This window comes from Dreissena polymorpha, chromosome 10 (assembly GCF_020536995.1).
Source record: "Dreissena polymorpha isolate Duluth1 chromosome 10, UMN_Dpol_1.0, whole genome shotgun sequence".
NCBI classification, from domain to species: Eukaryota; Metazoa; Mollusca; class Bivalvia; order Myida; family Dreissenidae; genus Dreissena; species Dreissena polymorpha.
In genome coordinates, this window is record NC_068364.1 from 8,639,758 (window position 1) to 8,654,635 (window position 14,878).

General features: G+C 33.9%; 2 protein-coding genes across 10 annotated transcripts in view; one reads left to right on the top strand and one right to left on the bottom strand.

Moving 5' to 3' along the window:
- Nucleotides 1–14,878, top strand: part of LOC127848007 (dynein axonemal assembly factor 11-like) — a 234,516-nt gene that overhangs the window by 31,705 nt on the left and 187,933 nt on the right. The window lies entirely within an intron of this gene.
- Nucleotides 1–14,878, bottom strand: part of LOC127848005 (uncharacterized) — a 139,760-nt gene that overhangs the window by 2,901 nt on the left and 121,981 nt on the right. For all 7 annotated transcript variants that reach the window (XM_052380273.1, XM_052380274.1, XM_052380272.1 and 4 more), the window contains 25 exons: nt 14,490–14,741; nt 14,060–14,252; nt 13,603–13,772; nt 13,072–13,221; nt 12,609–12,731; nt 12,051–12,176; nt 11,651–11,785; nt 11,435–11,548; nt 10,868–11,128; nt 10,401–10,523; nt 9,871–9,996; nt 9,482–9,607; nt 9,082–9,207; nt 8,781–8,858; nt 7,869–8,045; nt 7,034–7,153; nt 6,621–6,743; nt 6,331–6,450; nt 5,382–5,504; nt 4,854–5,114; nt 3,960–4,226; nt 1,191–1,475; nt 890–999; nt 279–337; nt 5–132 (listed from right to left, as the gene is read on the bottom strand). In XM_052380273.1, the coding sequence (XP_052236233.1) occupies nt 5–132; nt 279–337; nt 890–999; nt 1,191–1,475; nt 3,960–4,226; nt 4,854–5,114; nt 5,382–5,504; nt 6,331–6,450; nt 6,621–6,743; nt 7,034–7,153; nt 7,869–8,045; nt 8,781–8,858; nt 9,082–9,207; nt 9,482–9,607; nt 9,871–9,996; nt 10,401–10,523; nt 10,868–11,128; nt 11,435–11,548; nt 11,651–11,785; nt 12,051–12,176; nt 12,609–12,731; nt 13,072–13,221; nt 13,603–13,772; nt 14,060–14,252; nt 14,490–14,741 (3,876 nt within the window). The remainder of the gene's footprint in view (nt 1–4; nt 133–278; nt 338–889; nt 1,000–1,190; nt 1,476–3,959; nt 4,227–4,853; nt 5,115–5,381; nt 5,505–6,330; nt 6,451–6,620; nt 6,744–7,033; nt 7,154–7,868; nt 8,046–8,780; nt 8,859–9,081; nt 9,208–9,481; nt 9,608–9,870; nt 9,997–10,400; nt 10,524–10,867; nt 11,129–11,434; nt 11,549–11,650; nt 11,786–12,050; nt 12,177–12,608; nt 12,732–13,071; nt 13,222–13,602; nt 13,773–14,059; nt 14,253–14,489; nt 14,742–14,878) is intronic.

Consider the following 14,878-nt stretch of genomic DNA (forward strand, 5'->3'; position numbering starts at 1 on the left):
CCACCTGAAATGACTTTAACAGGCATTCTGTCATACGTGAAGTTTGTTCCATTTGCAAGATCGACAAGTACTTTTGTAACCCCATCAGCAGTGTCGTAAACAAGCGTGAAATCTACAACTAGGCTTCCGTTCCTGTAAAATCGATAACAAAGAGAAGCATAAAAATATAATATTTAAAACCATATTCAAAGTATGATTTGATATCCATGATTTTCAATGATTGCATTCCAGTATAAAGAACGTACAAACATGAAACAATCGCATATTAAGCAACATACCGTAGATCGTTTATGACAATTTTGAAATTAGTAATAAACCGCATCAGGTAGATTCTTAGCTGCAATGAAACGAGTGTAGTACAAAATAAACAAACATTTCAAGTGTAATCAGTAAAAAAACATCGTGTTTGTTAAAACGTTTACACAATTATTAAAAATAAATAATCTATGGAACCAGAATTTTGATACTTTATAATATCGTCTCAAAATACAAAACAAAAATTAATGTTAACCTTAACGTTTGATGATCAAATACTGAACATGTTCATAGCCTTATATTCTTTGACAGACACATCGCATGATGTTAAATTCCGGACATAGTTGTCCTTAAAAGCTTTGACGTTAAGTTAGAAAATATCTTACCTAGATGTTTAAATTGTATGGCTAAATAACAAGCTTTTGTTTTATATACGCTCGTAAAAAACACAATCACAAGTCGTCATCCCCTTTTTTTAAGAAAACACGTACTTGAACTTCTATAATTACCTTGTTATCAGACCATTATGCACCATTTAATGAAATTTAAACGAAGGTCGTTTTTAATTTATTGCGTTTTCCATGATATGGAATCGTAATTAACTAAATATAAAGCACATGCCGTCAGTACATACCGATAATGTAACTTTTTCAGCAACCACTGCAAAATCCCTGTCTGATGTAAGATTTACACTTCGATCTTCAATTTTCAGTGTGACCTGCAGGTCTATTTTCTTTCCTGGAACTACCAAATTGTGAAACGCGTAATCATTTTAACGGACCCTACACAAACCATAGCATTGTTGTTAAGATCAACAAAATGATATCGGCTTTTGCACACTGTCTTGTACATACGCGTTTGTACCAATTGCAAAGTCCTTGTTAATGTTCTAATAATACACATTTAAACTTAATAATAATACATAAGTGTTATACCAGTCGCAACATTCGAACACGTTTTGGTAACATCGTCTTTTACAAAGCCTTTCTTGCAGTAGCAAGCATAAGAACCATCAGTGTTGACACATACGGCGTTTTGATCCTTACACACATCTTCTTGGCACTCGTCTACATCGATTTGGCAAGTATTCCCCGTCCAGTTCCCAGTGCACTTGCATGTTCCATTGATAGTGTCACATGACTGGGTGTGGGAAAGTGTGTGCTCCTTAACGCATGCGCACGTATTGAAACATTTGCTACCGTAAGTGTTGTCTGAACACTCTGAAAACATATCAATTTCAGATAGTTTGGTTTAATAAATACGTATTAAGCATTTTGTAGAATACATGTTAGCAATATAATACAAAACAAACATACATGCTACTTTGGACAAAATATTCTTAACATTAGGACTGCATTGAAATTGTTGAGAAAAAAGCTCAAAGCTTCTCTCTTCTGTCATTTGGAACTGCTGCTGATAAGGTGTTAACAAAAAAGCATGTTACTGCAATGTACACAGTGTAAAAACATAAATAGTGAAGCATAAAGGTATATATAAATATACAGTTAAAGAATGAAGGAATTATATAGCATATTAAAAACTATAGATATTACGTTTATATACATCAGCAATATTAATGTGTTATACGCTCTATCTGATAAGAAAGAGATTAAATTGGCAGAGTTTTCGCAACTTTAGAAAGTTGCGATAAGAAAAGCAACAGTTGCGAGGCGGGGTATCGTTAGCAGGATAAGGTGTTTTCATGAGATGAGGTAGTGTTAAAGTATATGACCATCTCGGATGAAAGACTTAACATGTTTGAATACCAGATAATTTTCTTCGTATGATTCGTCTCTGACACCAAAGAGAAGAAGTTGCACAGTTATTGGTTCGAAACTGGACAGATTGTCTAACAGGATTGCTCTTGTTTTCATTATAAATTGAACACATTTAGAAAAGGTGATATGTTTCTCTAATCGCCCCGCATTGGCAATATGGGCTATCCAATATGTTTTTGCGTACTCATGATCATTTAAAGTGCTACAATACATTCGCAAATGTGCGTGATGAATATTAAGCGTTCCCTCACTATCGTAGTAGTGCATGGGGATTTTTTGGCTTTGTTTAGGTTCGCTTTGAAGGTCTAGTTAGAAGGTGCAGATCTAACAGGTTCCGGTAGGGCGTTCCATAGGTTTATAGTTGATGGTAAGAAGGATCGTGATCAAAGCTGTGATTTACATGGAATGCTGCGTACACTGTCGGAATAACGAAATGGATATGCTATTCTTTCATCCACGCAAGAGGGGATCAGTGCAAACATATACGAGGATAATCGGGAATTATACATCTTGAGAAGAAAGTTAGTATATGTTAAGTTTTCCTATGTTTTATGGCTCAAAACACGTTTCACTATAAAAATTTTGCACTGATGCTTGACATGTTCCACCCTAAATATCCGTGGTGCTTCCTGCTGAATCTTTTCAAGTTCTTATCCATTCTGTCTAGTTAAAATTTCCCAAACTACATCAGCGTATTCATGAATTGGTCTAATAAATGTCGTTTATACGTTAAGTAGAGACTTTGTATCGAGGATGAATTTAAAAATTGTCATTAGATTGATTCTCTGCCATGCTAAGCTCAAGAGTTAAACAAGTTTAGGTCTGTATGCTTATTAGACAAAACCTCATTGATTTTGAAGTCGTTGAGGAACAGAGAGGGTGAATCGGGCGGTCGATTTTTCTAGAGAATTCTATGGCTTTTAGATGGATTGAAAATAACCAACACTCGGCCAAGGAATGGAGTTTTTCAAGATCATAGTTGAGTAGCTGCATCAACCAGATTGTCCACGGTTATATGACGCGCAGTATCGTTTGCAAACAGGCGCACCGGGCAGTGAATATCTCGCACAATGTAATTTGAGTATATAAGAAAAAGGCGAGGCCCTAATATGGACCCTTGAGGGACACCAGCATTGATTGGCAATGAGTCAGATTATCAAACGGAAATTACAACACACCGTCTTCATGCATCAAGATAATCTTGTAACAAAGATGAAACATTGCCCGAGATACCACTTAGTTGTAGCTTGCGAATTAGTCCGGCGTGCCATTCTCTATCAAAAGCCTATGAAATGTTACAACATACGACTCTAATCTATTTGCCTTCATCGAGGTCTTTACAGAAAGAGTGATATACCGAGACTTATTGGTTGATACTGAACTCTTTAGTTTGAAATGGAGTTGTTAAGTAAATAGCCCTTTAATTGTTAAAGCTGGATTTGTGAAGAATAATTTCAATACTTTTACTAACCATACATATTTTGAACAGGAGACTATTAGTGTTTTCGTTTGTCGTTCGACAATAATTAAACGGGTTAAGAAAATTATCTGTTTGTTTGTCCTTTAATTCACGTGTCGGTGAATGTATAGATGTTGACATCCGCCGACAAAAGTTAACCTGGATTTTTAAAGTTGCTAAACGGGATCTTAGGAAACTACTTTTGAATGTTCATGTTTTGTATTGGCTGGAAATAATAATTTCAAATTTATACGTCTTTTAATCTGTCCCGTTTAAAGTTGGGTCACCGTCTTAGAACAGTCGATGCAAAATAATGCGGGTTTAAAAAGATCGTTTTGAACAGATAAATTATAATCGTCCGTTAAAGTGTTTGGCGTGTTTCTGAAATTTCTGGATTGGATTATTCACAAAAGCAAACACAATATGTAAAAGCAAAATTGACACATAAATTTAACTACAATCGTTACCTGTACAGCTATCGCCTTTGCTGCTCATTTTGAAACCCGGGTCACAATCACACTTGTAACTACCAATAGCATCGACGCATGTCGAGTTTGCAGGACATTTGAAGCCATTAGCTGACACACACTCGTCGACATCTGTTTTACATTCGGGGCCAGTCCATCCTGCGTCACACGTACAGCTTCCGTTTACTGGATTGCACACGGATGTATGTGCCATATCACACAAACAGGTGCTTGTACAGCCTTTGCCAAAACGACCTTGAGGACACGCTTGAAAAGAAATATCATTTATCACACACAATTTCTTATGTAAATAAAAAAACATATAATTAAAATAATTATACGAGTACATTTTTAAAACGGATAAGTAATTGAAATTTGGTTATTTGTTAAAACACACAAATGGTCTACGACGCAAATGAAGTACGCGAAACGCCCATTTTGTTTAATACGTCGTGGTCGACTGCTAGACCAGGGCCCATATGCACTAACTAATTCTTAGACTAAAGTCTAAAAGTACAACATAATTTTTTAAAACTGTACTGTTATTTAAGTAGAACACATCTTTAACAACTCCCTTTAACTAAACATTTTTTTTATTTGAAGCAATTTATGTATGACTGGTATATAAAACTATGAACGTTGTTTTCTTCATTTAAAGTATAGTCTCTACCGGCTAAGAATGTGTTGCTAGGTTTGAGATGATGAATACGGGCTCTGGAGGTTTTTGATGAGTATGTAAACGTTATTGATTTTTCTACATTAAAGACATTTAATAATCTGTTCGCTGACAAAAACAAAAATCGGCAAAAGTTTTGACTTTATTATTTGGTTTTAACTATTACAAATATATCCTCGCTTCAAACTACGCCGTAAATAAAACGTCATTTTACCTACCTTGACACAGACCAGAGCTGTTCTTGAGATGTCCAGCGTCACATTCGCATGTAAAACTGCCTGATAAGTTTATACATTGGGAATTGGTGGGACACTCGTTTGGAGTGGACGTACATTCGTTGACGTCATCGTTGCACAGTCCACCATGCCAACCTTTAAAACACGTACAATTTCCGTTTGTTGGATTGCAAGTCTCAGTATTGGTCAAATTGCATTTACATTCTCTGGAACACATCTCACCGTATGTCCAGTTCATGCACTCTGAAAAAGAAATATTCTTTAATTTTGAATATCGTGTGCAATGTAATGCAATATTGTGATCTTACGGTTGAAAAAACGACATTCTATTCGACAATATATATATGAGCTTATAATGAACAAATTAATTCAGTATTCTTGCTTTTGAAAATAAATACAATATATAAATTTCATATACGTATTTACACAACTTCATAGTTAATACGTTTTGTCTTATAGATTCTTTATAGCCATTATACGAGACGCCGATACACACTAATTAATAGTTACCTGTGCACGTGGCATTATCGTTTTCCAGGAAATATCCAACTTGACACTCGCAATTGTATCCACCTATGGTATTGTTACAATTTTGGTCACATGTTTCCTTACCATTTTCACACTCGTCGATGTCTACAAAAATCACCTTACATATATAAGTATTAATTGTAATAACTTTATGAAGGCTTTCGTAAAAGAAAACATATTTTATTAATAGGTTCGTGCCAAAGTTTTTTTGTGTACATTTTTCAAAATAAACATGACAAAAAATAGTCAGCTTAAACTCAATAAATAAACTCATATGGTATATAACATGCATAAAGGTATCATTTAAATGCCCATTGTCGGATACTGCAAAACAAAAAAACAACTTTTAATGTAATGTTTAAGAATAACTTATTTTTCAGTAAACCTGCATTTGTTGTTTCAGAATCGTTAATTTGCGTTTTAGGTATGATATATGTGAGGAAACGGTAATACTTAACATTAATTATGCTCTAAAATAGCCATTATATACATCGATCTTTTGAAGATTTAAAAACCTGAAAATTATAAAGCGTTGCAACGCGAAACACTTGAATAATTTGGAGAGGTCTGTTTTGTCGTTATATCTTGTGAAACTTAGATATTTGCTTATATAAAGTATAAAATACATCACTCATTGTATTACCACGGATGGCCGAGTGGTCTAAATGGGTAGATTTTTACTCCATGATTCCAGGGGTCAGTGGTTCGAGCCCTGTTGAGGGTTATTTTTTTCGTTTTCTTAATTGTATTCTTGACTTTTTACTCGAGCTTTTTAGATTCAATGTTTACATTTGTCAATATAAAGCATTTAATGACAAACTTCAATACATACCAAAATCTGTGCAACGACCCCTTTCATTAGAATTCAATTAAACAAATAGCACGAATGATGTTCATTCATATATGTCTTTTAATATCCGATAAGTGTTACCTGTACAATAAGTCCCGTTGTATCCATTAGGACAAACACATATAACCTCGTCGTTGGAAACAGAACAAGTAGCATTACCAGAGCAGTTAGCAGCTTGATTTAACGTACACTTTGTCTCAGCTAACAAACAGAGGAAAACAATAATTTGAATTTGAAATTCACTTGTTGTATAGCTATAATAATTCTTTTCACATAACACAAACAGTCTGTCTCTAAATACCATCATATTCCAACGTCTAGCGAGTTCTATTCTTCTATAATATGAAAAAAACACTTAATATCACACTTACCAATGCAAGACTTTCGGTCGGTAAGTTCAAGAACGAATCCCGATTCACAAGAGCATCTGTAGCTACCAATAGTGTTAACACATTGTTGTTGACATTCGTTCCCGCCTAGGCATTCGTTAATATCTAAGATAAATATTAGTACTATTTGAATTTTGTATACATAAATAATCATATTAATGTAATACCATATATTACTAAAACATTTTTATGTGCTAATTTAACACGATTGTACACGATTTTACATGAATTTTTTAAACACAATTATATCTTTAAAAAGAAACGTTTTTCAACTCATTACATACATACAAAGTCGTTTAAAATGTATATATCGAATCTCCAAGTATTACGTTTTAATGTTCATACGTATACAATATATAATACGAAGACATTTTTTATTATCTAAAACCACATACCGTTACATTTTCCATTTTTGAAAACAAAACCTTCTCTGCAACTACAAAGATAACTTCCAGGTGTGTTGATGCAATCTTGATCACACGTGTTCATGAAAGAAGTCTGGCATTCGTTCATATCTGAATCGTTTTAATAGCGTTTAGACATTCATTCATTACAAAATGAAATAATATATTGTGTTGTAAACCTTTTTTGTAAATAACACGAATACGACGTTGTCCAAATGGCATTGGTAAATGTGTCTACTTTAATTTAGAACAAACAAACCAGTTGATTGTGTCCATTACCTACTCAACAAATGCGGTGAGTCGGTTGTCTTAACTTTTTTGTTTACTATACCTTGTTACGGAGGTTCAATAACAGAAATCTTCTAAATCTTTGAGTGTTATGTCTTTATTTATATGTAAACGTTAATTTAGCAATCATTTTCAAAATCTCAGCCTAAAATACCAAGCAAAATATAGGGTCGGCATTAAACAATATGGGTCGGTCGAGTTAATAGAAAGAATGTTTTTAAGTCAAAGGCAGAGATGTTTTTAGTTTACTTTTACAGGGAATATGTACTTAATAACTTAAAGCATCGCTCGAGCATCATTTTTAAACAATCATATGACAATGACTGATTATACACATTAAATGCTTATTTGACAAAATACATTAAATTTATGTAATAAAATAATATAAAAGGGTAATTGAACGATGCTAAGTCCCAAACATCGCAGATTTCTGACGACAGGATTTTCTTGTAGCCCTCTTGACAGCGTTATTTTTTATATGATGAATAAACATATGAATGTGATACAAGTCCAAAATAAAAGAATGCAATGTTCCAACCTTCGCACTTTCCCGATGCTATGTTTTTCGTGTAACCCTCTTGACAGACACACGAGGCGCTGCCCCGCGTGTTCAAACAGTGGGTATTAGTCTCATTGCAGACCACCTGGTTATTTCTGCATTCGTCGACGTCAACGTCGCAACTTATCCCTGTCCAGCCCGGACCACACACGCAGCCTGAATAACACAACAGAAGAAGTGTTAGTTTTAGTAGAAATAGAACTAGTAATAGAAGAAGAAGAAGAAGTAGTAGTAGTAGTAGTAGTAGTAGTAGTAGTAGTAGTAGTAGTAGTAGTAGTAGTAGTAGTAGTAGTAGTAGTAGTAGTAGAAGAAGAAGTAGTAGTAGTAGTAGTAGTAGTTGTATTAGTTTTAGGAGTAGTAGTAGAAGAAGAAGAAAAAGTAGTAGTAGTAGTAGTAGTAGTAGTAGTAGTAGAAGTAGTAGTAGTAGTAGTAGAAGTAGTAGTAGTAGTAGTAGTAGTAGTAGTAGTAGTAGTAGTAGTAGTAGTAGTAGTAGTAGTAGTAGTAGTAGTAGTAGTAGTAGTAGTAGTAGTAGTAGTAGTAGTAGTGGTGGTAGTCTTAGTAGTAGTAGTAGTAGTAGTAGTAGTAGTAGTAGTAGTAGTAGTAGTAGTAGTAGTAGTAGTAGTAGTAGTAGTAGTGGTAGTAGTAGTAGTAGTAGTAGTAGTAGTAGTAGTAGTAGTAGTAGTAGTAGTACTGCTATTAAAAGAATTGGTATCCAAAGGTAATGGTTGTTTTAGTAGAAGTTGTAATGATATTGTAGCACATTATATGAGATGTACAGTCCTGTCAGTGTTGTCAAGGTCAAATACATATATACGGTATTATTTTCTATATACCAATAGTAAAACGTGTGCAGTTTTTGAAATATTGATAGCAATTAAAAAAAATACTTACCTACAGTACTATTACACACACCGTTGATACACGAACACGTAAGTGAACAATCTTTGCCGTAGTGATAATTGTCACATTCTTAAAAAAATAAAAATCCTATATAATTTAAACATAGTCGGTGAATTGGTAGCTACGACTTATATTTGCTCAATAAAACATGTTCTAAAAGGAGCTTTGAATGTAAACCGTGTACTTTTAAAAGCTTATGAAAATAATAAAAATAAATTCGATGACTTTAAAGAATTCAATGTTTCCAATTATATATTGTTTACTGTAATGCTGCAATACGAATATAACGCACCTTTACATGTTCTTTTGTTATTTTGCAGCTTCATACCGACAGGACATTCACACACAAATGAGCCGACAGTGTTCATACAGTTGGCTCCTGTTGAACATTTATTGCCATCTTCACATTCATCGACATCTGTTAAACGTGCATGAAAACATGTTTGTTTGTTATTAAGCATATGACCCATTTGAAACATTATATTGTAAACATATAATTGACTTTGGTTAAATCACTTTTAAGAGTTCGACAATAATTAACGCTAGACACCTGATAAAGCAATTAAGCATTTCAGCGCATTATGCCGTATGGGTTAAATTATTGCTACGTCAAATTGTCCTTACTTTGAGTGCATAGAACAGGCGATGCATTTGTATTGAATTTCAAAAGGACGTCAACCAAACAATTATACCTGCACAATTTTGTTTATCAGGGGCAAGTTCAAATCCTTGTTGACACTGACATGATGCTGTTTTGTTTCGTACCTCACAATAGCCGGCGCATGTTAGATTGTTAAGTTCCTTGCAAAAATCCTTCACTGAATCATATTTCATATTAAGTATAATATATAAAAAAACGTTAAAGACTTAACCACGGCACATACATAGGAATTTTGTTACAATGTCATGTTAATTATAAAAGCCATAAAACATTCTTTAAAAAATTACCATTCAAAGATCATATATATAATATGACAAAAAAAACAACAGGTTGAGACATTTTCAGTGTGTCACAAAAACATTCTTTATGTATATGTATTTAAAACGCCTTTGTAAGATGCCATTTAGGGACACATCATACCTTTACTACATGTATTCCTGTCGTCGTTGAGCCTGTATCCGAAATAGCAGTAACAGTTGTAATATCCTGGATGGTTTTCGCACATCTGTTCACAGTCCGCCAAGTTTAGATCGCACTCATTAATGTCTGCAATACAAATCCGTAATCATAAATTATACGGTACTTGTAAAACGTACAACAAAGCTTCATCTTAGTATTTACCAAAAAAAACCACAACAACATTTTGTACAAGAAGAAGAAAATGCGTTTGACAGTAACACCTCATTTGCAAAGTTACCCAGAATGGTATCTTATTGTCAAAAAATTATAAAAGAAACGGATGAAAACGAACAGTCAGTGTGAAGACCAAGGATCTTGTGTCTGACACTTCCCACTGTTTAGTGTTTAATATAGATGACTAGTAATTGGTTAAAATTGTGTAGCGGAAATATCCACCGACCTCAGGTACAAGAAACCAGTATATTCCGTATTGACCACGTATTTCCGGCCACAAAAGATCAAGCTTTGTAATAATTAAATAATCAATATACCTGTACAATGTGTCGAATTGACTTCTGTGTAGCCGTGTTTACATCCACAAGTGTAGCTGCCTTCAGCATTCAAACACGTCTGACTACACTCGTTCAACAGTGGATCAGAGCACTCATCTATATCTGAAACAAGGGCTTGGCAATTAGAATACGAACACACTAAAGCATTTGAGATATGTCCAGCGTTAAAACTTTATATATAATCGCGATTTTGTTCATGATTTTCAGTTTGATTTTATTACTGCGCCTGCGTCTGTCTTGTGAAGATTATTAAAACATGTTATTATATGCAGATGCACGTTCGAGTATAATTGCTTATTACTAATGTCTTTATTTAGAAAGAACGTTATCTTAAATAGTGATATTAAATTGCTTTAAACATTTACATATTTGCTGGTTAAACAGATATAACTCGTAAGAAAATGACACATTTAATTTTTAATTCCTTTTAATAAATTATACCAAACCTCGACAATTTCCTACAGCATCTTTAACGTATCCTTTCAAACAATCACATCTGTACGAGCCAATGTTGTTAGTACAGGACTTCCTAGCATCTTCGCAGACTCCAGGATGCTCCTTGCATTCGTCGACGTCATCGTCACATGAACTTCCTGTCCATCCATTGGAACAGACGCAGCCTCTGACAGGATCGCATCTCTCGGCGCCTCGTCCGGTACAGTCGCAAGTTTGTGAACAGTTCAAACCCCAGTTTGGCACCTCACATACTTTAAAGATCGACGATATCGAATATATTTAAGTGGTTATTTGGATTTGCATCTCTCTTAATGCACACCATTCTTATATTATATTTATAATTATATAGTGCTTGTTCCTACGTGGTTATGATGGAAAACCTGTACACGTCTTTGTGCATTAAAATTATTCGTTCTGGTAAATAAATCTTTCAAGTTCAGAGAATCCTTCAGTTCTGTCTATACTCTAGCTTCGTTTTGTAATTTTGGCAGCATAAAATCTAATTTCTGAAACATAATTATGCCATTACGCTTAAAAGAAAGGGTGCGTATACTTACGTTCACATGATACCTTGTTTATTAGCTGGTAACCCGCAATGCAGCTGCACTGAAAACTGCCAATCGTGTTCGTGCAGTCTTGTGCACAAATATGTTGAGAGCATTCGTTGACATCTGGAAACACATACACAATAGTTTTTAACTACAATATATGCTATAATCATTATGGAAAATACATACACTGCATTTGCTTAAGATTAAACGAAATATTCTTACCTTGGCATTGATGTGATATTTTGTTAAAAATAAATCCTGCATCACAGAAGCACGTGGTTGCATTGTTCGTATCAAAGGTACAGCCGGCGGTTTGAGTGCAGTTGAGTGTTGAGTTAGCACATGGGTCAGAATCGTCTGTTTCCACGAAATAAGTTCATAATGAGTATACATACACATCATTTTAATGGAAATATTACATACCATTGAAATGTTAATATACTTTATACGATAGTGATAACATAAAACTCTAAATTATATATAATGTTTTCTTGCAATCTTCTGACAGAGTGATTTGTCATATAATCACATACATGTTGTAGCACTAATATTCCTTTAAAAACATAAATTTATGCATAAATCATAATTCTTTAAGTGATATTAAAAATACAATTATTGACACCTGGCACGCATGTCCAATTAGACATATCGAAAGTAAATCCGAGCTGACATCTGCAGAAAAAGCTGCCTATCGTATTTTTGCAGATCTGAGTGCAGTTGTGAGAAGCCTCGTTGCATTCGTTGATATCTATACAAAGGAAAAAACAATTAATTCACTAATGTTTACACATAAATAAACGATATACAAAGAGTTAAAAACTCTTATTCGATGGAAACGAATATTCACTATAAATATACATTTTATAAGGATTTGACTATGATAAACATATCAACGTTTAACTCAGCTTATGCGGACAAAGCGAACTTTTATTATTTGAAACCACGATTTATTGCAAGGGAACATGCATTTTTGTGATTTATTGTATAGTTGTGTCTTGCGAATAAAAATCTTCGGAGAACACCAGGAATAAAGTTGACGCCCTATTAGTTGTTCTAATTGAAAAATCAATTTATTATTAAAAAAAAACTCTGACTGAAATAACGTCATTCATAACGGTGTCTTTATTTTTAAAATTGTTATTACAAAGAAAATGAATAACACAATCCTTGCATTACATACCGATGCATTTATGTTTGTTATTTGCATCGACTCGGAATCCTTGCTCGCAATCGCACGAGTAACTTCCTTCAGTATTAAGACACGTGTGGTCGCAGGGATTAGATGAGTTGCATTCGTTCATATCTATAAGAATATTTAAACGTAATTAAATGCCGTTTGTATGCCAAATAAATAAAAGAGCATGTGAACAAAATATCATGATTAAGGAAGACAAAAATATATCTGCATGTCAACAATTCATACATTTGCGGTGAATGGTATCATGTCTGGCAAACAAAAACTTTCGTAACAAAGAAACAAATCTTATACTAGCAACTTCAACGATTAACGGATAATTGATTATTGTTAATACATTTAAAGAAACTGAATATAACTATTTAGTTTTCTTTGTCAACATCAACATGAATCATGTGAATAATTTCATTGAGATACGATTTTTTATTAACTTAAGGGTCATATGTACCAATGCAATCATTTGTCCCTGGTTCAGCAGCATATCCGTTTGGACAAGGGGAACACAAATATGTTTTGTTCGATGGTAGGCTGGTACAGTTTCTTCCAAAGGTGCAGGGACGTTCAGCGCACCAGTCATATAGTTTGTCACAATCGTCTCCTAATATAATATCATTTAGACATTTAAGCACTTATAGCTGATGACAATTAACAAAAAGCAGTATGTCCGACTGCCATATGTCAAAGCAGTATGTTTGTTTATTTGACACAAATTTCAGAAGTATTACAAAGAATTGCCTAATTTTCTCAGTATATATATAAATCTAAATTACATTACTTATTGCACAAATAACATTGAACAATTATGTGGCGACTAGTTTTAACCGAATCAATCTCAAATAATTTAAAATAATTATGAACGTATTTCAAGATTTCGCACAATCCATTCTTATATTTTTCTTATTCTTTTTTCATGATCAGTTATGAACAATTGACAATAGTGTATTTTATCTATAATGTATAACATCAAACTTTTACCAACCGGTGTATCCAGGGTCGCACACGCATGCAGAGTACTTGAAATATGCATTCTCTCGAGGGTCCGGCCGCACTGTCGTGGAGCACCGTCCGTTGTCACGGCAACCAGTGCATAGTTGTACCTGTATAGTGTGCTGCTGAGATTGCTTTCTGTCGGCGTTGATTGCAACAAACCTAAAGTGAAAAGTCAAACACTTGAAAAGTCTTGTCCAGTAAAAATTATATAAACTAGTTTTGTTGAATAAATCATCAAGCCATTAAAGTTATCAAAATTATTAGGGAACTCTGAACGAAACCATGCACAATAAAAAAAAAACATGAATTGGCATTGATTATTTTTCGATACTTGACATTTAGTTACGATTTTAAACTTCCGTGTTTAAATATTACAACACTGTAATAAGGTTCAAATTAAAAGTTATCGTATAGCATGCAAATATGGCTTTTACTATTCTTTATACCATATGTTGTGTGGGAGATCATCTTTTTGCCTGAAATAAAGCGTCTTTGACGTTCTGTTATATGTTGCTGTTTTATTTACGTTGTTCAAAACTTCTATATCTAACCCATCATCGAGCTTTAACCTGCACGAAATTTGCTCTCCAACCTTTGCAATTACGCTACATGTATTATTAATGGTTGGCACAATTTGCGCTGAAAATACATAATCATTTAAATGTTTTGTTTTCAGCCATAATCTTTCAAATATGACAAAAGAGAAGCACAAATATTTGCAGTGGTTGATTTTATTTTAAAATGATACAGTCAAGTCGGTACTGCAAAATTAAACACGCATATTAATATAAATAACCTTAGACGTTGATTGTATTTGGATTCACACTGACTGTGTTGTATATTTACCCGATATAAACACTACTGAATATTAAGTACCTATTTCTTCTGTGTTCACGTCAATACTTTGACGTTTTCTGTTCGTCATCATCGCAATATTTTCGTTCAAGGTTAATGCGTAGTCGAACACACATTCTTTATTCTTTGAGCCGTTGCATGCTTTTTCAGCTTCAGCAAGCGTTACTTTGTCGACGGTATCAAGGAAACGCGGTATGTAGGAAGCGTTGTGATAATCGGAATGTTCCTTTCCGTCGTCATATAAAAATACAGACGAGCTGTCATTCACGGACCCTGAAATTAAGTTTCTCTTTCCTTCACATTCATCAAAACATCCAAATTGGTACACAATAAACTTAGTTCTACAAAAAGCACATGATCAGGGTCAAATTCATGACACATATTTCATATAAAAAACAGGTTTTGTAAAA